The sequence below is a fragment of the Ursus arctos genome, unplaced genomic scaffold (assembly GCF_023065955.2).
Source record: "Ursus arctos isolate Adak ecotype North America unplaced genomic scaffold, UrsArc2.0 scaffold_11, whole genome shotgun sequence".
Taxonomy (NCBI): Eukaryota; Metazoa; Chordata; class Mammalia; order Carnivora; family Ursidae; genus Ursus; species Ursus arctos.
The window spans coordinates 36629317-36653768 of record NW_026622775.1 but is presented as its reverse complement, the minus strand read 5'-3'; the positions used below and the strand labels follow the sequence as shown (position 1 = coordinate 36653768).

General features: G+C 42.2%; 1 protein-coding gene across 2 annotated transcripts in view; it reads right to left on the bottom strand.

Annotated features, from left to right (window-relative positions):
* ARHGAP10 (Rho GTPase activating protein 10) overlaps positions 1-24452 on the bottom strand; it is a 308230-nt gene that overhangs the window by 221587 nt on the left and 62191 nt on the right. For both annotated transcript variants that reach the window (XM_026499449.4, XM_057310112.1), the window contains exons 2-3: positions 10956-11051; positions 10820-10881 (exon numbers count right to left, since the gene is read on the bottom strand). In XM_026499449.4, the coding sequence (XP_026355234.1) occupies positions 10820-10881; positions 10956-11051 (158 nt within the window). The remainder of the gene's footprint in view (positions 1-10819; positions 10882-10955; positions 11052-24452) is intronic.

The following is a 24452-nucleotide window of genomic DNA, read 5'->3' as shown; positions in this document are numbered from 1 at the left end:
GCAAAAAGTATCATGAGAGAATCTGAAATTTTATTTTTTAGCTTTAAATAAGAGGACATTTTAATTTCTGAAGTGAATGGTGTAAGTCAGTGGCATAGCTACTAATGGAACCTCATAAATCAGGCAATAAATGGTTGGATCGAGAAAACAGGAGAGAGACAGGGTGGGGGGGGTATTCAGAAAAGAATACCTACACCTTTGGTCAATGGCAAAGAGACTACTCTCCAGCCCTTCTGTGCCTGGGCTATCTGAGTGGCCAGGAGAGAAAAGGAGGGTGTGGGGCAGAAAGGCTCTCATTCTCCACAATGCGGCCAGCTGCTGAGCACCTCGTCCTGACAAGGACCTAACTCCTCACTGCACCCTCAGGTGCTAGAACACTGTCCAGCTCCTAGCAGGCATTCAAAAATACTTATTTTATGAAGTAGGATTCTCCTACAAATTTAGATAATGTAAAGAATAGAGTTTCTATATAAATTCAACATTCCCTGCTGCTGGTGACAATAGTAACCATGAATACCTATGCTGAGGCTCCCATATACATTATCTTCATTCAAAACAGTCTGTTTCTGTATTACACCAGGTCCTCTAAGAAGCAGACACCATGACAAGATTGGAAATGCCAGAAATGTATTAGGGGAAACATCTGTGAGAGGACATGGGGAGGCAACCGGGGAGGCAAGAAGAGCTGTCAGACAGTGATGCAGGTCTGACCCCATGGGAAGGAGACAGGGAAGGAGGGAAGGAAGGTTGGAAGGTTGGGGGGACACATGTTAGACTGCAGGGCAGTTCTAGGGAAAGTTCAGAAAGGCCATCAGGGATTCCTTGAGCCAAGGCTGCGTGTCAGCGGACTCCAGAGTCCCCAGGAATAAGCTGCTTTAGTACCCCTGTTGTCTCGGTCACTGGCTGGGTGCAGCCTGTGGGAGGCATGGCCTTCACTCTAATGCAGTGATGGAACCATATAGCAACTGGGCCCAATGGTCCATTCCATTCCCTGCGGTGGGAGATCTGAGAGGTGCCTGTCTGCCCCTGCCTCCAAAGTCCATATTCTTCCCGCTACACTATCATGGCCACTGGTATACCCCTGGGCCTCTAGTAATCCCCACCATCACTGAAGTTCTGTATTTCATTCGATCAAACACACCACTAATAAGACACTCCAGGGGTGCCTGGGTAGCTCAGTTGGTTAAGCATCTGATTTTTGATTTCAGCTCAAGTCATGATCTCAGGGTCGTGAAATCGAGCCCCATGTCAGGCTCTGTGCTGGGCGTGGAGTCCGCTTACGATTCTCTCTCGCCTTCTCCCTCTGCACCTCCCCCCACTCATACACACTTTCTCTCTCTCTCAAAAAAAAAAAAAAGAAGAAGAAGAAGAAGAAGAAGAAGAAGAAGAAGATGACAAAGATGATGACACTCCATCCTTTTATACACTATTATGGAAAAAAATACTAATGAAATCTTGATTAAAACTTAATACTGAGAACTTTTACATTTATTGAAAAAGCTCTTTGACAGATTTTTATCATGTATCCCTCTTGTGCATATATAAAAAAACAAATAACAAAATATATTTATTTCTAAAACTTCTTCAGAGTCTAGTTCTTCTGAATCACTTTTCATCTCAGGCATCAACATCAGGTTTTGCCCACACATTTTTTTCTCTGTGTCATCAAAAATATTGGAGGTGCATTATATTTCTTTAAGAGGTGCTCCACTATGGTGCCCAGGATCTTCTTCCAAGGTGAAGGCACCCAGTCTTTAGGTATTCACCGAAGCTGGCACTTCTTTGACCTAACTAGAAGGCCTCAATGGCAGGTTTTCAAACATACACCAGGATTCATATTTCTTCCTTAAGTGGTCAAGTGGTTTGTTGATTGAAATGTTGGGGGGCTACACATGTCCAAACAGGCCAGGAGAAATAACAAAATTCACATTTCTTCAAGACTGCCGCCTTGTAGATGGCAGCGATAAGGAGACATTTCCAATTCACCCGTGTTCAAAGGTGGAGGAAAGGTTGGTAAATCTTACAAGGAGCTAAAGGCAAAGAATAATGTCCTTAGGCTACCAGGAGATAGGAGATTTTCTTTTCATCACTGTCACCAACTTATTTTGTGAAGTAATGTGGATCAAATCACTCCACCTCACTGAGTTCCAGTTTCCCTTTTTTTCTTTCGGTAATTGAAAAGGTTAAAAGTTTCCCTAAGTTCTCTCTCAGCTCTTTGTTTTAGGAGCCAAGGCCATACCATGGAGTACTTCATAACTGGATCTGACAAAAATGTTTTTCTTATGAAATTGTAAATTCAGCTGAACTTAATTCCCACTAATGGAACCACTCCTCTACATAAGACTATGAAATGAGTGGGCCAGTCACATTCTGGTGTCTGTTGTTAGTGTGCATGTGTGGGGTGGGGGTAGGTGGAGGGGGAGTCCGTGTGTCCTCTTTGCTCTTTCATGTCAGTAGTAACTGGTTTATCAGAAGAGCTGATTCCTCAGAGGCAGAGAACAAGCCCAAGGACATGAAATATAGGAAACATAAGTTTCAATAGGGAAGTAGGATCTGATGATGACAAGTCTTCAAGACCACAGATGACTATGAGTCACCAAGAGAGGCCACTGAGTCATGAGCAAGGCCTTCCATGGAAAGGGGTCCACCAAGGAGCTCAGTCCTCTTGCCTAAAACATCCTCACTCATTTTAGAATTGTAATTTGAGTTAGTCCAGACTGTAGCCTCTATAGGATTCTAGGTCAGTAAAAAAATCCAACTTGCAAAAGCTATCTTCCTAGGGAACAGGTTTCACAATGACATCTGCATCTGACTGAATTACAGTGAGTTTATGGGGGGAGGGGGAGATTTATATGGAGGAAAAAAATGATGTTGTCAAATTGTAAGGGTCAGTTCCAAGGAGAAAAATTCTTCATAAAGTTAGGTCATTGACAACTTTTAAACTAAACTGAGAAATGTTTCCACAAATAAGTTCAAGATGGATTTTTGATTTTTTTCCCCATCTGAATACGCTTTCCAACAGAACTTCACACAAAAAAAGTCACTTTAACTATAAAAGAATTGATTAAAACAGGTTTGATATACCACATACAATATAATATTTACAATAAGATGAAACTAAAGGCACAATCTTTCCAAGGGCATATGATGCCTTAGGTACTTACCACATTACAAGAACTCATACGTAATGCTGAACACAAATTAAGTAACACAAAAATCCTAACAGCAGAAACCTGTTCTATGAAAATAAACTAGATATAGTCCAAAATCCTTTGGAAATGACACATGAAAGCTTAGGTTTTTAAAGTCTATTTTAACCTCCTGGTAAACAGAAAGTCATCAAAAAGCAATTTACAGTGTTTCCAACTTTCAGACAGCTCTAGCTCCAACATTAGGAATACCAGTGGAGATTTCACTGGCACCCTAGGCCAGTGGTTCCAATTTAAGCATGCTTCACAATAACCTGGAGGGCTTATTAAAACACACACCGATGCGGGGCTCCTGGGTGGCTCAGTCATTAGGCGTCTGCCTTCGGCTCAGGTCATGGTCCCAGCGTTCTGGGATCAAGCCCTGCATTGAGCCCCAAGCCCTGCATTGGGCTCCCTGCTCGGCAGGAAGCCTGCTTCTCCCTCTCCCACTCCCCCTGCTTGTTCCCTCTCTCGCTGACTCTCTGTCAAATAAATAAAATCTTTTAAAGCGCACACACACACACACACACACACACACACCGATGGGCCGCACCCCAGAGTTCCTGATACAGTAGGTCTAGGGTGGGGCCCAAGAGTTAGCATTTCTAGCATGTTCCCAGGTGATGCTGATGCTGCTGGACCAGAGACCAAGCCTTGTAAGCCACTGCCCTACAGTGTACTAAAGAGAGAACAGCATGAAAATCTCTCCCAAAAAGCGAAAGATATTTAGTTCATTTTAAGCAACATATGTCATTTTAACAATATCGTGAAATATTTTTGAAAGAAAAAAAATAGGAAGTTTGGAGCAAAAATCTGTATCAAAAACCCCAAAAGAGGGGCGCCTGGGTGGCACAGTCGTTAAGCGTCTGCCTTCGGCTCAGGGTGTGATCCCAGCGTTCTGGGATCGAGACCCACATCAGGCTTCTCTGCTGGGAGCCTGCTTCTTCCTCTCCCACTCCCCCTGCTTGTGTTCCCTCTCTCGCTGGCTGTCTGTCAAATAAATAAAATCTTTAAAAAAAAAAAAAAAACAAACAAACCCAAAAGATACAGAAATCACTTAAGTACATCATTCTGTAAGATACTTGAAACAATGAAAGAACAATGAGAAAGGAGTGAAGCAAATAGGCAAGTGTTGAGGAAACACACCACTGCGTCTTGCCTAGAACCACCTGACCGATTAACAAAAGCCTTTGGTACCAAAAAGCCCAGTGCCTTCTTTATGGGGGCATAATCACCCAGAAAGTATTCCCTACCCTACTGTTTTCACAAGAGTGAAATCTGTGGTGTTGAAAAACATGGGAGAGAAAAAAGAAAAGAAGGAGGAGGTCTCAAAAGCCCAAAGAGTGTGTAAGAGAACTGATTAAAATAGATTTGCTATACCAAAAAATATACCATAAAAACAAGATGAAACTAAAGACACAATCTTCCCAGTGGCATGTAATGCCTTAGACACTGACCACATTTCAAGAACTCATAAGTAACGCTAAAGACAAATGAAGTAACACCAAAACTCCTAATGGCAAATAGGGTCATCTTGCTCAAGTAGGAAAAGGGAAGCAGCTGGTGCGTAAGACACTGCTGGCACTTCACTGTGCTTGGCAGCCCAGCAGGCCCCCAGCCCCCTCTGGATGAGAGGCAAGGGCCTTTTGTGCACCATCTGGCAAGCTCCACCTTCTCCCTCCAGGCACCCCTCTTCCCTGAAGATCTCCTCAACCCCCGGGCCTTACACAACTGTCCTGATTTTCCATAATCCTCAGAAACTGAGCAGTCATGTTCAGGAAAAGCACAGAAACAAAAAAGTTATGATCAAAGAACACATGTAGAGAAATAAATACACTATGAAGGGCTTTTAGAAGAACATCATAAATGCGGCAGCACTATTTTAAAAGTCCCTAAATTCTTGGACAGCTGCCCACCTCAGATAAGTACGCCATGTCCCGCCACGCCAGAGAGAACATCTCCAGAATTCTGGCCGTGAAAGCTCACGCAGTACTTTCCTCGGAGAACATGCACAGAAGTGAGCTCAGCAATTCTGGCCACAAACAGTACCCAGCTCCCCAACTCGAGTTACTCACTTTCACACTCAAGGCTAGCAAAATTATCAGTAAAAACTACTCACTTGAAAACATGACCCTGAAAAAGTCAGTATTGGCCTTTTGAAGGGCATGACACATCCATTCACAGAAATTGGACTTTCACACAGGGAGGGGGAAAACACTCTGACTTCCAGACTGGCCTTCTTTCCAGTTCCCTCGCCCCAAAAAACCGGCTCTAATAGCCACAGAGCCCAACACTGGTGGGAAATATGCAAACAGATCCCTCCTTCCCAAATTCTATCAGCTTTCCCTGCAGGGAAGAAACTAGTGCTTCACTTCTACCTTTTCTTACTTCGATAACTCTGATTCACCAGTCAACTCAGGTCTGAAATTATGTCTCCAACACACCTTCCCCGGAGTCCCCCATAACTCTGCTACCATGAAGCATGCTTTGAGTAGTCTCTCCCAATGGACAGCTAACTATGTGAAGGTAGGAACCATGCCTTTGTCTTTAAAGCACTTGGCACAGCGTTTGTCATGTAGAGACATACACAGTATTTGTTGAACTATTTATATCTAAGCCTGTTGAGGGATACAGATCAGTTGTGTGTTTGCAAACCAAACACACACACCTAGTGGCTCAAAACCAACAAAGAAGAACTTGTTCCTTATTGTTGAGCTTCCAATCTGATGACTTTATTCCTAAAGCCAAGCATCCTATTCAACATTTATTTAAGAAATGGAAAGCTTTTTTAAAAAGCTTTTTGACATTGGTCCTTGCCTTCTAAAACAGACTAGATTTAAAATATTTTTTCACATTTTAATGACTCAGTCTTAATTATGAATATGTAATTACTATGGTATAACATCATTTAATTTAGGACTTCTGAAAACACTAATTGTTTTTGTTTTTAAAGTAGGCTCCACGCCCAGCATGGAACCCAGGGTGGGGCCTGAACTCAGGACCTGAGACCAAGACCTGAGCTGACCTCAAGAGTCCAACACTTAACTGAGCCACCTAGGCGTCCCTCATTGCTTTTAAAGATTAAGCGACCACTAAGATTGTGTTAAATTCTTGGAACCAATTTTAGAATATTTCTACCTCTATTTTACAGCTGTCATTTTGCATTCCTTTTTTAATATGGGGCTCTGTACCACTGATGTATAAAACTTTTTAACACGTGTTTGATGTATGTTTTTCATTATGTCACAAAAAGATGGCAATGAGGTACTCTAATACCAATAACCGTAGTACTCTTTTTTTTTTTTTTTTTTTTTTTTTTTTTTTTTTTTTAAGTAGCCTCCACACCCAGCATGGAACCCAAGGTGGGGCTGAACTCATGGCCTGAGACCAAGACCTGAGCTGAGATCAAGGGTCAGACACCTAACTGACTGAGCCACCCAGGCACCCTAACATGTAATAATTTTAAGTAAAACAAGAGTTTATAAAAGTTCCCACAATGCACTGGCTCCCATTTTAGCTACTTAAAGACCTTCCTCATCTCCTTGTCCTGTGCTGGGGAGGTGTGAACCTGTTAAACTGGACAAAGACCCTCCTCTGGTATCTCTGCTCCACAAACTCCAGCTCAGATACAACTTCTTCCACAAAGTCCTTCCTGACAAGCACAGGCTTAGCTGCTCCCCACTTCATGCAACCCCACCTGCACTGGTGTTATCACACTTAGTAGAATAGTTTTTTTTTTTTTTTTAAGATTTATTTAAGGAAAGAATTAAAAAATAAAAATTTTAAAGATTATTTTAAGAGAGAGAGAGCATGGGAGGGAGTGGCAAAGGGGGAGGGAGAGAGAGTCTTAAGCAGACTCCACCCTGAGTGCAGAGCCTGATGCAGGACCCTGAGATCACCATCTGAGCAGAAACCAAGAGTCGTTGGATGCTTAACTGACTGAGCTACCCAGGTGCCCCTTAGTAGAATAGATTTTAATTCACTTTTTACCAGCTCTTCTTCAGGGCCACGCTGAGCGCTTCTTGACAGAGTATCTTTTCTTATTCAAAAGTTTAAGGCTAGTGTCTAATAAAGCATCAAAGTTTTCTTTACTGAGTGTTCAAAGCTATTTAAAACAAAAGTAGCCATTATTCTATGCAATTTCCATGGTTAAAAAAAGTGACCCCTGATCATCAAGGTTAGACAGAAACACCAAAAAGAACATCAATATGGGTTAAATACCAAACTTTTTTGCTTTTATTATTTTGTTATTATAACTTATAACTCAGGAAGTAGTACTATTTTAAAGGTCTTATAAAATGAATAGAAAAGTATCAGGAATTCTTATCAAGGGAAAAAAGGAGGAAGAAAAAACCTACAGATTAAAAGAGACTTAGAAACTTATCAATCAGGGGGCATCTGGGTGGCTCAGTCGGTTAAATGTCTGCCTGTCACAATCCCAGGGTCCTGGGATCAAGCTCCGCGATGGGCTCCCAGCTCAGTGGGGAGTCTGCTTCTCCTTCTGCCCTCCCTCTCCTTCTGTCTCTCTCTCAAATAAATACAATCTTGAAAGAAAGAAAGAAAGAAAGAAAGAAAGAAAGAGAGAGAGAGAGAGAGAGAGAGAGAGAGAGAGAGAGAGAGAGAGAAAGAAAGAAAGAAAGAAAGAAAGAAAGAAAGAAAGAAAGAAAGAAAGGGAGAGAGAGAGGGAGGGAGGGAGGGAGGGAGGGAGGGAGGAAAGTTTATCAATCAAATGCAGTATGTCTGGATGCAGATTCAAACAGACCAATTGTTATGGGGGATGTAAATGAAGATGAGAAAAACCTGAATACAGCCTAATTCTGTAATATTAAGAAATTGACTGCTTGTCTTTAAGTGTGTCGAGGATACTACGGAGTTACCTTTTAGAGCTCTGTAGGAGGGTATTTATGGATGAAATGGTATGATAATGGGCTTTCAGTCAAACTAATTGGGGCAGGGAGTGAGAAGTATGGGAGAAACAAGATTAGTTGTATAGCAACCAATGGAAGCTAGATATTGAGTACGCGTAGTTTAATTATATCTTTCTCTCTGCTTTTCGTACATGATCAGAATTTTCCAAACTAAAAAGCTTAAAAAAAAAAAAAAAAAAAGCATTAGGCGTCCTTTTAATTCTATGGTTGGTCATAGCTGCTCCCTCCCACCCCCACCCCAAACTGCTTTCTGGCTTTGACCAGTTTCCTGCTATGCAGCAAAAGTTGCTGTTCCTCCAAATGGGTGGTAACATACTGCCCCATCCCTCCCTGAGGTTCATGACCTTACACAGACAACATCCTATTCCTACTTCTACCCTGTACTGGAAACCCAGCCCCACCACCCTCACCCTATCTAAAAGACCCTATCAACCCTCTCACAGCTGAAGATTAAGTCAGGATGCCAGCTAACCATAGCTCTGAGAACCATGCTATCTCCATCAGACAGCGTGGAGCTAAGACCACGTTCATTTTTTGACCTAGTCAACTCACCCCAAGGACCATGAGAAGAAAACAGAACATCAAGACAGGAAGTAGTCACAGAGTATTTCAGTGGAGCTCAAACCCGGCACCACTCTGCCCAGAACCTTCTTCCCCTAAACTCCAGGACGCCTCACACATTTCTTGGCAGTAAAGTCCTCCCTTCACCACCCTAGACAAAGTAGCACCCCGCCCCACTCTCTGACTCCGGCTACTAACCCTGCTTTATTTCATTTTGTAGGACTTACCACAGCCTGACCTATATTATATGTTAATTTATCACCCCTCCTTCCCAGAACGCAACTTCCATGAGGGACCTTGCTCCATTTGCCTCTGTGTGCTCAGATGCTAAACCATACCTGGGACATACAAGATCAAATATGTATTTGCCGAATGCTGGGGAGCCCAGAAGTACAATTAAATATCAAGGAGGGCTGAGAACAAAAAAGTTGGTACTATGCACATAAACTAAGAACACACCCACACCCACTTTGTGTCATAGACAGGTCATGTCACAGCACTATTTTCATCCACTATCACATTTAGACTTTCCTGAACTGCTGAAAAATCAGTGACCCGGAATTACACAAATAATCACTGAATATGTCAGTCTGTGCCAGAAAAACCTAACGGGACCACAGTACCTTCACCTGCCCTCTACAATATTTACAATATATACAAATTATCTCGGGAAAGAAGGTACAGTGCCAATTATCTTGGGGCTTTTAGAGACGATATATCCCTGTCACTTTTAAATAAAAAAATCAGTGCTCTCCCACTACTTCTTCCTTGACTGCAACTCTACCAGACAGAAATCCCACCACCGCCACCATCCAAGAGATTAATGAAGTGACATCTAGGAAGCTGGCCAAAATGGTGGGCGGTTCAGCTGCCTGCTTCTGGCCCTACCTCTCGGCTGCCTTATGATCTTGGGCAAGGTACTATCCCTCAGTTTCCTCAACGGCAAAACAGGGGGCAATAAGAGAATCTACCTCACAGGGCTGACTTGAAGATTAGATGAAATATTAGGTTAACAGCTTAAACCAGTACCAGTCACAGAGTGAAGGCCAACTATCTTAGCTATCACATTCAGTATTATTATTACAATCACATCTAAGCCTACTTGTACACTGATACTTTAACATAATTCTAGCTAGTTCTCATTCTCAAGGACAGAGAAAAATAGTTGGTCATTTTTTTAAAGTCTATAAAAACCGGTGTGAATAGATAGTACACAATAATCTGGGGGCAAGTCTACTGTAAATCTTGATTGGATGAATGAAGAACAGACATTAGGAGGGACGCCTTTAAGAAAGGTGAGAAAATATGATTCAATACCCTTGAAATCCATCGCTGAGTGTTTGTTAAGCAAAATTATCCCCTCACTGCACTCAGCACGTCATCAGGCGTGTGGAGAGCAGCTATTATGATTACTGCTGGGATCACAAATCTCAAGGAAGAGCGGGATCTCAAGGAAGAGCGGGATCCTTCAGGCCCAAATTCTCTCCCTTCACACAACCTAAAAATCTACCAAAGTATGAGTCAGGCGCTCACATTCCTCTGAGGTCCCTCTGCCTCTACATAAGCTTTTCTGCCTTTATCTTCTGGGTACATTAATGTTCTGCCTGAGACTCAATTTAAACGAAAGTGCTCCAATGGTAACAAAACATCTAGAAAGCACTGTTATAGTCCAACCCACTATTTTATGGATAAAGAAACAGGGCCTTGATCTAGAGGTCCGGCAACTTGTCTAAGATCTTACTGCAGTCAGCACCACTGTGAAACTAGAAATCCAGGTTCCTGAAACCTCATCCAGGGCTCTTTCCACTACTAAGCGTTAACTTCATCTGCAGATAAACGCATCAAAACTTCCACCAGAGGGGTGCCTGGATGGCTCAGTCAGTTCAGCATCTGACTCTTGATTTCAGCTCAGGTCATGATCTCAGGGTCCTAGGACTGAGCCCCGCATCATCATCGTCGGGCTCCGCACTCTGTGGGGAGTCTGTTTCCCCCTCTGCCCCTCCCCCTGTTCTCTCTCAAATAAATAAAATCTTAAAAAAAAAAAAAAAAGAAAGAAAGAAAAAGCTTCTACCAGAACCAGCTTCTAAGCCCAGATTTTCCCTGCTTAAAGTTGAATTTACTAATTTACATCCCACAACTCACCATAATTTCTCTCTGTTCTTCCAGATTCTTCAAAAAATTAGAAAATTCGCGCAAGGAAGCATCTACAAAGAGAAAGTTATGATTATTTGGTGGCCAAAGCAAAGGAAAGCAAACCATAAACCTCACCTTTACGTACCTATGCAGCGTTCGTCATCAGTCTCTGCATCACCGATAAACTCAAATTTAAAGTCTCTGAGTGAATGCGCAAACTTCCGCTGGGCTGCTGAAAGACCTAGAAAAAAAAAAAAAAACTTAATGGTTACCTGGGGCTTTGTTGTAAGTCCAGGTTTAGAAGAAATGCATTCCTCCTAAGGTCGCTAGAGCTGTAGAGCTCTCCACCCAATCTATGATGAGGCACAACCCAACTCCTTTGCCACAGGGCCCATTGCCCTCAACTTGGCACGCTCTGGAATGCTTCTGTCTTTGTTTCTATACTCTGGCACAGAACAGGTGCTGAAGAAATGTTTACTCCCTCCCCCATCCTCTTCCTCAGAGATGTGACTGCTCCACATTGTTCCCATTTCCCAAAGCTCTTCCCCTGTTTCTGCTCACTCAGGTCAGAACTTGCCCAATTCAAAAGTTCACACTATGATTAGGAACACACACACCTGATGGTTTCTCCCAGGGCTGGATGAGAACTGGCTGGAGGCCAAGGTTTCAAATATAAAAGTATCAAAGCTCAAAGTCAGCCAGTCAGATGCCCTTAACTGACTAGCAAACTCCAGCTAGAGAAACCCAGAAGAATCAAAGAGTTTTCATAGAAGACAGCAGCATGGAGGTAACTAAAGGCCAAGCTTAAATGGTAGAAAGAATTTATTCTGCAAAAGACCTATAAATTTTTTTTTAACTGGGGCTTAATAGAAAATAGTAAAAAACGACACTGCAGTTTCATTTACCATAGCCAAGATATGGAAGAGCCTTAACGTCCATCAATAGATGAGTGGATAAAGGAGGAGTGGTTTACATACACAGTGGAATACTACTCACCCATAAAAAAGGAATGAAATCTTGTCATTTATGATAACACACAGGGAACTAGAGGGCATTATGTTAAGTGAAATAAGTCAGAGAAAGACAAATACCACACTATTACATTTCTCTGTAGAATCTAAAAGAAAAAAAAAACAAATCAAACCAAAAGCAAAACAGAAAAAGACTCAGATACAGAGAACAAACTGACAGTTGTCCAAAGGGAGGGGGGTGGGGGGTACGGATGAAACAGTGAAGGGAACTGAGAGGTGCAATCTTCCAATTATAAAATAAATAAGACACAGGGGTGTAAAGTATAGCATGAGGAATATAGTCAATAATATCGTAATAACTTTGTATGGTGACAGATGGTAACTAGACTTTTTGTGGCAATCATAATGCAATAAATATTGAATCACTATGTTGATCCTAATACAATTATTCTTCAATTTAAAAATTAATAAAGAGAAGTACATACAAATATAGAAAGGGAAAAAACTCAATAATGGAAAACCCTACTTCTAAAATAGGGTAACATTTATTTTATGGGCCATAGACCATGCTAGGAGATTTTTTTTTATCTCATTCAATACTCCTATATAAAATAAAGATTATCTTCATTTTACAATGGGGTGCTCAAGCTCAGAGATGTTAAATAATTTACACAAAGTTGCACAGTTACTACAACAAAGTCCTGACTCTATTCCGGCACTATCTGCACAAAGCCACACCCAGGATACAATCCTGCCACTGGTCTAAAGGACTTTCTAAGAAGCTGCTCAACTGACTCCTATACTCCTTACACTTCCTGTCTCAGTACCATGAATACCAACAGATTGTGCTGAAGTTTCATGCCAAGCAAACTGAAAAGTTGAAAACAGTAAAATGCAATCCATAACTGCTGGTCAGAGTACTCACAGAAACAATAAGTATCAACAAGAAAGGGAAGCCGACAATGTAGAAAACTGAGCGCTGTTTTTAATGAGATAGTAGGAGCAATTTTATTTTACTCATGGACTAAACAAAGAACGAAAGCAAAAGATTCTTATTTTTACATTAGAAAATGCTACTTGATTTTTTTTTTTTTTTTTTTTTTTGCCAACTCTTTACATCCAATCATTAAGTACAAAGGTTGCCCAATGACCTCCTGGACCTCCTTCAGCTACTGTTATGGTTTGGTTTTGTTTAATTTTTTTTCTTAAAGGAATATATGTGTGTATATATATATATATATATATGTATATGTATATGTATATATATATATATATTTTTTTTTTTAAGATTTTATTCATTTATTTGTCAGAGAGAGAGCACAGGCAGGGGGAGCAGCAGGCAGAGCAGGCTCCCCGCCGAGCAAAGAGACCGATGCGGGACTCAATCCCAGAACCCTGGGATCATGACCTGAGCCAAAGGCAGATGCTCAACCAACTGAACCACCCAGGTGTCCCAGAGGACTATATTTTTTAGAACAATTTTACATTCCCAGCAAAAATGGGCAAAAGGCACAAAGACCCCCTGCCCACACACATGTATAACCTCCCCCATTATCAGCATCCCCCCGCTATCATGGTTTCTGAAACTTCATTCTTCCTCTATCTAATTCATGTTCAGTTGGCTCTTCTCAAATCCTTTTTCTTTCATTAAAATAAAGAAGAGATTGAAAGACATAAATGTGAAAGGCTAAATCACAACACTTTTAGAGGATAATATAGGATTGTAATTTCTTACCCTTGGCATATGGAACAAAAGCACACACCATAATGTAAACTGTGATGGACTACAAGCATGGCGACAATTCTCCACCCCTCCTTGTAGGCACCTCTTTTTTTGATGCGACTCTGCAGCTCCTCCAGCAACTGGGGAAGTCTCTCTTCCCACCCCTTGAATCTAGGCCGGGCTTAAAGGTCACAGGATGTAATGAAAGTGACAATGTGCTAATCGAGAGCCTCCGTCTCACGAAACTTTGTATACCTCTGCTCCACTCTCTTGGAACCCTCTGCCTTCCATGTGAACAAGCCCAAGCCAGCTTGCTGGTTGGTCAAAGACTTGGGGCCCAGTCCCCCCACTTACTGCCCCATCGGACAGATGGCCAATCCGCAGAAGCAGAGCTTTCCTGCCCTCTACTCAGGAGCTAACCCGGACAAGCTACATTCAGACTGAAATAAACGGCTGCTGTTTAAGTCACTCGGTTTGGGGATGATTTGTTACAAAGCAATAGATAAATTAATATAGAAAGATGAATGGAATTTGGGTTAAACTTTAAAAATTTTTAGGACATAAAAAGGGTGAAGATAAGCACATACCCAGGAGGCATAAATCACAGCTATAAATCAACGAGGCAGAAATTCCAATAAAAAACTGAACAAAACATTTGAACAGGCCCTTCACAGAAGGAACTGAAAGAAATCTAAATGGCTCATAACCACACGAAAAAGGTGCTCAAACTCATTAGTGGCAATAAGTGAAGATGAAAATCTCAACATATCTCAATACATTCACCAGACTGGCAAAAATTAGTCTGGCAAGCCCAGGTGTTAGTGCAATTCTGTATGTGCAGCAATAGAAATCTTCATATACTGCTGGTTAAGAGTAAAAATTGGGATACTTACTTTTTAAGTACTTTGGCATTTTCTAGTAAATTTGATGATCTCCTACAACCCAGAAATTGTCCAAGTAAATTCCCAAGATAAACTCTTAACACATACACCCTTGTAGATTTATACTAGAAAATCCATAACAGAACAATCATAGCCAAACACTGAAAAAAACAAATACCAATCAACAATAGAACTGAAAATTATATTACATGTATACACCATAGGGTAGGAATAACTATAAATTCACATGTTGACACAGATGCATCTCACAACTTGGACAGAAAGAAGCAAGACACGCACCAAAAATACACACGGTATGGTTCTCACATATCAAGTTCAAAACAAGTTACACTACATTTTGGATTGCATACACAGGTCACGAAATTATAGAAAAGCAAGTGAATCGTTACCTCGAAAGTCACACCGTGTTTAGCACTGAGGGGCCGAGGAGAGCAAGGCAGAGGGAAAATGACAAAGGGATTAAAGTATTTTAGTTCATAACCTAATGGTGAGTCTGTAGATATTTGCTTCATGGTTCTTGTTTACAGTATACATTAGTTTTTGGGGCGCCTGGGTGGCGCAGTCGTTAAGTGTCTGCCTTCGGCTCAGGGCGTGATCCCAGCGTTCTAGGATCGAGCCCCGCATCAGGCTCCTCTGCTGGAAGCCTGCTTCTTCCTCTCCCAATTCCCCTGCTTGTTTTCCCTCTCTCGCTGGCTGTCTTTGTCAAATAAATAAATAAAATCTTTAAATATACATATATATACATACACATATATATACACACACACACACATTAGTTTTGTATACCTCCGTATTTTTGCCATAATTTCACAACTAAAAAATAAAATTTTTTAAACCATAGAAGAGTAAAACCTAGCTATTTAGACCATTCCAAAGTAATTTAGTTTCTATTGTGATCCAAACAAACATCTAATTTTTCTCTAAGGTTTAGCCACACGGGCGTGCTCTTGGTCACACATGCCAAACTCATTCCAGTCTGACACCCTTAAGCCCCCTGCTCCCTCCACCTGAAACACTCCTTCCCCACCCCCGCTGGGCTGGCTCCTTCTTAATCCTAATGGCTCAGCCCATACAGTCCTCCTCCCTACCACCCTCTCCAAAACGGGGTCCCCTGCAGTCCTAAATCCCTCTCTATCTTATTGCCACTTTATTTTCCTTCATAGCACTGACCACCTGAAACTACCTTATTTGGTCAAAACTTACTCAGGCTCATCTATTTTCCCACTTGACAGTATCATGTCATGTCCCTGAGGCAACAACTGACAGTCTTATGCTTCACTATACCCCCGAAACAGGGAACACAATGGGATTTCCCTTCTGCATTTCATGCCCCTATTTCCAGATATTACTAGTGTGTGGGTTTATCATTTTGAATAACTTTGTTATTCCATTTTGTTAATGTTTGCTTTGTTGCTTCTCAACAGGGGCGTGTAAACACTGGCATAAATTATACTTTTCCCCTCCGGAGTGGTTTCCTGTGGTATTTTAGGCAAATCACCAGGCCAAAATATACTTTAAAGACCATGTTTCAGAGCACCTGGGTGGCTCAGTTGATTAAGCGTTTGCCTTCGGCTCAGGTCATGATCCCAGGGTCGTGGGATCAAATCCTGCATCAGGCTCCCTGATCAGCAGGGAAGCCTACTTCTCCCTCTGCCTGTTGTCCCCCTGCTTGTGCTCTCTCTCTCTGACAAATAAAATCTTAAAAAATAAAATAAATAAAGACCATGTTTCCTATGGCCAGGGCAGGATGCTCTCTAGAAAGTTAAAACTTAAAGGCATCAGTTTTTTAACATTTCATAATACCTAATTTCATTTTAGTTTAAAATATTTGTAACAGCAGATTAAATTTGGGTTCATTTGCACAGCCAATAGGATATATTTCTTCCTATGTAAATAGCATGCTTTTCTCTCTTAATAAGTGCTAAGTATTATAGACACATTAATACTTTATTTTAGAACAAATCATTTTTCCTTTCTGTTGACTTCCTTCTGGTGTTATTAGAGTTCATTATACAAAATTTTTACTGTTTAAAAATTTGACCACACCAAACTCCTTTCAAGAATCACACATTTATCACATTTCTATCATTTCACACATTTTAAATTTATTTTATTCTCCCATGTAGTTTATACTTTCAAAACTACCGTCTCCCTTTTCAAACGTAACATAACAATCATAAGACAGTTCACCATATTTAGTACAGGCCATCAAACAAGCACAAAGATGCTCTGTGCAAAGGATAATGTTTCCTCTTTCCAATATCACTGCACATGAATCTCAACCAGTCTTTAGTTCTCAAGTTACAAAAGCTGGCAACATTCCTCTACTGGGGGGAGGACGGTGAGGGTCCCCTGGATGGGAATACCGTTATTGAGTGCCTACTCTATCTATGCTAACTGACTTACAAATACTACTTCATTTACTCCTATAATCAGCCAGGAGGGTAGGCACTGGTGTCACCTTATTTTATAAATGGGTTAAGTTCAGAGACTTAAGATCAAGACTTGATCAAGGGCACAGACCTCTTCAGACTGTTAGTAATAAGTCCTGGAGGCAAAGGATCAACTGTCTAGTCTCTCAAGCTTCTACCAATGTCCTTTCCATTACATCATTCTGACTTTCAGAAGATAGAGCATTATTCCCTTGCCAGGATCTCACCCAGTTATCCAAACGGCTCTAGTGAAGATTTCTAACTAAAGGGAAAATTCACATCCATGTGGCTCCATGCCCCCACCCTCTCCTGCCAACCAACTCCTGACCACTGTGAATGAAGTCCCGTCAAGGTGCATCCAAAATAGCACAGCTCACGTAAAAGAATTCATGTGATTTGCACTCTTTCACTTGCCCCTTCAGAGTCACCCAGACTAGAGTTTGTCGGTCTTCAATCCGCAGACAAATGGGAGACAGCACGGGCAAGAGAACCCCTCCCAGGGTTAAGAGCTGTGTGAGAGATGAGGAGTTCCATTGGAGACCTGGTGGGTTTGAGAAGTACGGCACCACGTGGAGAGATGCAACCACCGTTTAAACCCAGGTTCGGAGAGCCCCCAGACACTGGCCCAAATCGCCACAGCTCACCCTGGCTGATTTTATGGGTGAGAAATTTTTTCTTGCGGAATACCCACCCATTAACAGTTTTCAGTTAGGACCATGAACTGAGTCACACACAGGCACTTGGAAGGAGGTGAACGGGAAGCCTCTCTATTCAGGTTGCTCTAGTTTTCCTGCGCTTCGGCTCTGGTGATAAGGCTGTGACTACTGTCTCCAGCAACTTCCCACACCGTCAAGCAAAGCACCAACAGGGCCGCTTGAGGAAACGTGGCATGTTCTATACTTCTGGGCTTGAGAAGAAGAACGAAACAGCAAATAAACATGTCTTTCTTACTCATTAAATTTGAAATACACGACTCTGCACACACCATACTGGATTCTAAAGCCCTTTTTCAAATAGGCCAATTGCACTTAGATGTTCACATTCCTTTGCATGTAGAGACCCAAGTAACTACTTTATCAAATATGCAAGTGTTCTGCCAAGGGAAGCTCTACCACCCATTCTGCACATCAAAACAGGTACCAAAATTCTTCAACGTTTTATTTAGAGGAACAGGGTACAGACTCTAAGAACTTAATATCTTTCATGCCAGATTCATGCCAAGGAAATAATGCCAATGCTAATCCAACTTAACTTGGCTACAAAACAAAATTCCTCTAGGCCTGAAAACTGGCTTCATGTTCTCCTTCATGTTTTCCAGATTCACACAACTGGCAGCGGCACTATATACAAGAACAGCATTACGGCCCCTCTGTACGAGTCAAAGAAAAAAGTAAATAACTCACTTTGTAGATTTTTTAAATGACGCAAACATCTCATGAGCCCAAAATGCATTACTGGGCCAGTCAAGGCCTGAAGGCCAAATCACAGGCTGTTCTAGGAACACCTCGAGGGCCAGCCCCATCTCTGGAACTGTTGCATGAAGGCATTCCTGGCCCTCACTCTCCAATTCCAGCCCAACTGGAGTGTGTGTATAGTTAAGGTCTTCTTAATCATAGAAAAAGCAGCTCCTAAAGTCACTAGAATATTCTAGACCTGAATTGACAGATCTAAGGGGTAGAGGAAAATAAGATGAGTCCACAAAGACGCATATGCCTCCAGAACAAACGCATAAATCCGGGGTACAAGACCCAAGATGCAATATGGCACATAACAGACAACCGGATTCTGTTAACCAAAATAATTATGAACAACACTTAAGAAGTGAGTGATGTGAGCCCTGCAGAGAATCCCATAGGCACGTCCACACTGGAGACCACCACACAACCTTCACTACACCTTATTCCAAACTTCAACTGTCCCGTACACATTCAGCAAATGTGAGGAGGCTACACAGGCTAGGTTCTGTGTACAGAGAGAATTCCTGTCACTACAGGCTATCAGATGAGCAGGGCACTCTGGCAATCACCTCGCCTACCAGCTTTCAAACTGTCTTTGGTCACAAATTCAGTTGTTTGAAGAAAATCTTATTTACATTGAGAACAGAAAAATTAGCAGACAAGTATTCGTTTTTCTACTGCTACTATAACTAATTGCCACAAATTTAGTGGCTTAAAACAACACAAATTTATTCTTACAGTTCTAGACGTCAGAAGGCCAAAGTCAGTCCCACTGGGATGCATTTCTTCTGGTGGCTCCAGGAGAAAATCCATTTCTTTGCCTTCTCCAGGTTCTGGAGGATGCCCAAATTCCTTAGCTCAGAGCCCCCAGCCCCCAATCACATCACTCTGACCTCCACTTCCATCACTCATCTTCTCTGATGTATGACTCTTAAGGACTACCGTGATTACAATATGCCCACCATCCTAACCCAGGATAATCCCGCCACCTCAAGGCCTTTAACTTAATGCCATCTCCAAAGTCCCTTTTGCCAAGTAAAATAATATATTCACAGGTTCCAGGAAGAGAAAGGGATCTCTTTGGAGGGCCATTATTCTGCCAACCATACCTTGTAATGTCAGGTATTCTCCTAACCACTTTACATTTATTGATTGCTTTAAGTTTCCCAACCACTCTAAGAGACAGGTTATTATTATTATGCCCACTTTACAGAAAAGAAAACCAAGTCACACAGAGGTTCAGCAACTTGGCCGAGATTATACAACCAGTAAGTAATAGAACCAAGAGATAATCGAAGCTGCTCAAGTGGAGGCAAGATAAAGATCCTGTTCAACTGGTCCCCATCTCCCACAAAGGGCTCCCCGATAAGAGTGCACCCTACAGAAAACCCAGTCTGAAAATCACTGACAGAGTCTCTCACCATCACGATACAGTTGGGAAATGAAAGCACAACTTTGAACAACTAGTTCAATTTCACACACCTAGTTCAAGGAGAACACTACCTAGGGGCGCCTGGGTGGCTCAGTCGTTAAGCGTCTGCCTTCAGCTCAGGGCGTGATCCTGGAGTTCTGGGATCGAGCCCCACGTCAGGCTCTTCCCATGGGAGCCTGCTTCTTCCTCTCCCACTCCCCATGCTTGTGTTCCCTCTCTCGCTGGCTATCTCTCTTTCAAATAAATAAATAAAATCTTAGAAAAAAAAAAAAAAAAAAGGAGAACACTACCTAGAATCCAAGTTGCAGTATAGAATCCTAGTTTTAGTATAACCTACTGGTGCACCTGTTAGGGAGGAATACTTGGTCCAACAGTTGAACAGTATGCCCCAGAGAAAGGCTGCAAAGGTGGAGTGCATGCGCGCACACATGGGGAAGGGGATCAAGGTGAAATGCTTAAGTATGAAAAAGAATATTGAGGCCAACACACTCCCAAAGCTCCACCTTCTCTAATTATAATTCACAGAAAATAAGAAGAGCTGAGGGGCTGACAGACATTATAATGACAGGGCTGCATGCTGATGTTTGGATCGCTTGACATTTCCGGGAAGTACCTAAATCTGAGTATCAAAAACTGATGGTCCCATAAACATTTATTTGGCACCCCTTTCGCTACAATTTCAATCTGAATCTCTCAAACCTCCAGTTACCAGTGGCCCTCCCACTCCCTACATTTTTCTACTCATCTCCCTCACATATGTAAAATATCTGCATGGCCCCTGGAGGCATTGGGGTTCCCAGTCCGGCCTAAATTAGAGAACTCGAGCATCACCTTGGAGACAATCCAGACTAATGGTCCTATTTTACAGATGAGGAACTGAAGGCACAGAATACTAGAGGCAGCGTGGTTTATGAAAACGAGACAGGCAGAGCTGGCTTGAAGTACTGGCTCTGCTATATCCCACGTGTGGCTCTGGGCAAGACACACAGTATGTATCAGATTTCCCATCTACAAACTGAAAATACCCAGAATGTCCCATCCTACTAACATGTGACCTCTCATTTTCCCTTCTAGAGCAATACGCTTGAGCCAGAGCCTTCGCTTCTGACACTGGGAGATTTTGTGGCACGTAACCCTCCCCAAACTTCACCAGGGCTAAAGTAATAGGGATAGACGGCTGACCCAAGAATAGTCCCCACAGGCCAGCCAGAGACACAAACACATGGAATGTGTATATACAGAACAAAAGAAATGAAGTAAAGGCCACAAAATGTTAAACAATTGGTGGGTCTACGAAAGGATACATGGATGTTCTTTAGTCTATCCTTGCAACTCTTGTGGTAGATAGTCATAAAATAAAATAATTAGCACAAAAGAATAAAATGATCACAATGTATTAAAATGAAAGAAACAAGGACACCCACACATCCCTGAATCAATGAACCATTTTGTTGTCCTTCATCCCGTCCACCCTCATCTCATTCCTATCTATACTTCCAGGAACCGCAGCGGCCCGGATTCCAGTGTTCCTTTCTCAGCATCTCATTTCTCATTCCACACATCCACATTCTACTCATGTTGTGTATTCATCCAAATATTTGCCAGGCAGTGTTCTAGACACAGAGGATACACAACAAACAAATCACAGCAACTGGGGTGAGAGTGGGTGACAGGCCAAGGCGGGATGGGGGAGTAGAAAGGGAGCAGAGAAGACAGATAATAAAACGTAAATTACGTGGTATGTTGGGAGCAGGTAAGTGCCATGGAGAAAAATGAAGAAAGGTTAGGGAAATGGGAATGCCTGGGGAAAGGCTGGACAGATATGAGTGGATGGTATAAAAAGATGGCACCAGACCAAAGACTTGAATGACGCAAGGAACAAGCCACAGAGATAACTGCCTTTCCAGACAGAGGGGACTGTCACAGACCTGCTGCAGGACAGCGAAAGGCTGGTATGACTAAGGGAGGGATAGAAAAAGTAATTGGCAAGAAGGGCAAAGATAAGGGGGGACAGTTCAGAAAGGACTTGAGCTTCTGAGTAAAATGGGGTGCTTCTGGAAGGTTCTGAGCAGATAAGGGTCATGACTGAACATTTAGCAGCATCACTCTGGCTGCTGTGCTGAGAATAGACTGAAGGTAGACAAGAGGGGCAGCAGGAAAACGAGTTAGGAGGCTACTGCCCTGATCCAGGCTAGAGATTACAGTACCTCTTTAAAGGATTTCTGGAAACTGTGCCAAAAACTGATAATACTCCGGGATCTCAACCTAGTACGTTGAGGGGTCTACATGCAAAAACTTTCGCAAAGATAGCAAGCACCTTTGAAACTTCTTGGCTTCAAAGACAAGAAAGCCTGCTTTGTAAGTGTTTAAGATTAGTAAAGTGTTCTTGTTCCCCTGTGTTATGGGTTCCATTCTGCCCCTTCCCCAATTCACATATTAGAGTCCTAACCCTCAGGATCTCAGAAGGGAACCTTATTTGGAGAAAGAGTCTTGATTACAGGTGTAATCAAGATAAACCCAGATCATTAGGGTAGGCTCCCATCCAATATGACTGGTGTCCTTATAAAAAGGGGAAATTTGGACACAGAGACACATACAGAGGGAAGACAAGGTGGAGAGACAGAGGAAGATGGCCATCTATAAGCTAAAGAGAGTGTTCCAGGCCACTGTGAGGGAAGCCTCTCACAAGCCCCAGAAAGAACCAGCCCTGTGGATACCTCAGTTCTGGACTTCCAGGCTTCAGGGCAGGGAGACAATATATTTCCGTTACGTAGGCCACCCCGTCTGGCAGCCCCAGCAGCCCAATATCAGGATTTTTTCTTCTCTTTTTATAAAAATAAGGCAACCTTGGGGTTAAAAGTAATATAGGCATAAGAACACTATTGGTAAGCATTGTTCTTACAGATCAGGGATTTAAGCTCCGTAGCAAAACAGTATTATTCAAACATTTTGGTGACTGAATATAGTAAGCCGGCAAACAAAGTGGTTTCCAAAATGTCCTAAGAAAGGGGAGACAAAAAGAAAAACAAAACCACATACAGGGGATAATGTCAAGACAAGCTACCGTGTTAACCACAGTATATGCTTAAGGCCCAATGTAAATAGGAGTAGGGCCTGAGGTGTCAGGTGTTTATCTGGCTCATGAACGTGGGCTTTCCTGCTCTCCTGCCTTTGGAGCATCACCGTGTTACAGCACAAAAGAGAAACTCAGTTGCCAGCCAAAAAGCTAACTGTTACTATGTAACTCTCATTCCTCTCAAATGCTTTCATCATTTATTTCCTTTAAAATAACTTCTTTTTTTAAGTAAAACAAGACTTACTGTAAGGGGGAGCTGAAACCTCTTCTTTTGTGTCCCAAGATAAACCAGGATCACAAGAGCTAAAAGCAATGTCCCAAGAAATGCCCCAGGACTTGCATCATTCACTCAGCGCAGCCCATCGTGTCACCCAAACACCAAGATGTAATGGCTGCCCTAGAGAGTCCGTGACCCCCATCAGAGAGAGATCACCATGACATCACATGCCACATATACACTGACGGGTCCAGATTACACACTCCACAAGAGTTCCATGGAAGACAAACTCCAAAAAAATGTGAAAGTCATCACAAAAGCACAGCATGGAATGGGCGGCTTGAACAGGGTCCAAAAAAGTGAGTTAAATTTATATCACTGTAAACCACAGAGGAGACACTCCAGGCAGTAGGAACAAAAGGAGGGGAATCCTCCAGATGGGAATGAGAAAAGACTATCTCTACTGCACAATCTATATAAGTGAGGGCCTTTTGAATACAAGAAATAAAGACTCAAATCATGAGAATGCAATAGCAAAGAACCCAGAAGAGGAAAGTAACAACGTGCCCTGACAGAGCTCGCAGCAGAGCCTGCCGTGGGATCTCCGCTCTGGACCGCTGCCATTAACACAACCTGGCTTCTGTTTACTTTTTTTTCTCTCTCTCTCTCTCACTTTCAACTGCTCTGTTTTCTATTTCATATCAATTCTTGCTGTCGGAACCGCTGCCATGTCCCTGACCGGTGGGGCCCTTTCACTGTCCTTACATTAGTGGATGGTACTCTTTGAAGTGGAGCTCTTAACTGTTTTTCCCTTATTTCCCAAATTAAGATACTCAAGAGAATCAAACAGGTCTGGCTCATTATTGTTCCCCAGAAGTAGCTGTCTAGTGTCCCACCCCAAGCAAGTCAGCCAGTTCAGGGAGAAGAGAGGAGGGAGGTCATGTGGTCCTCAAAGAACTTTCTCAGCAGTGGCTATGAGCAAAGCCATTTTTCCTTATAGAAGCTGTGAAGTAGTTAGCAAATGCCAAGAGTGACAACTTGGGTACAAAGCCAAAGAGGACAAAATACATCCTTTAAAGGTCAAAATTATTTCTGAAGACTTTACTATCTTAACCATAAAATTCCACAAAATGCCCCAAAAGGCAGAAACCAGTTCATCTGAAAAACTGCAGTCGGCAAGGCAGGAGTCAATGAGATGGGCCATTTTAACATAAGGACATAAGGACATGTTCGACATAAAGCAGTTTTAACACTCCTAATGGACTAGAAAATGGGTTCAAATCCAGTGCTTCCAAACAGTTTAAATGTGTGCAACAACCATCTAATAGTTATGTAGCCCCTCTGACGTGTTGGTCGCTCCAAGGAAGTACTTTGCCTGTATTAGTTCATTTAATCCTCACTATGCCCAGTTAGGTACGCTTTTTTCCACTGT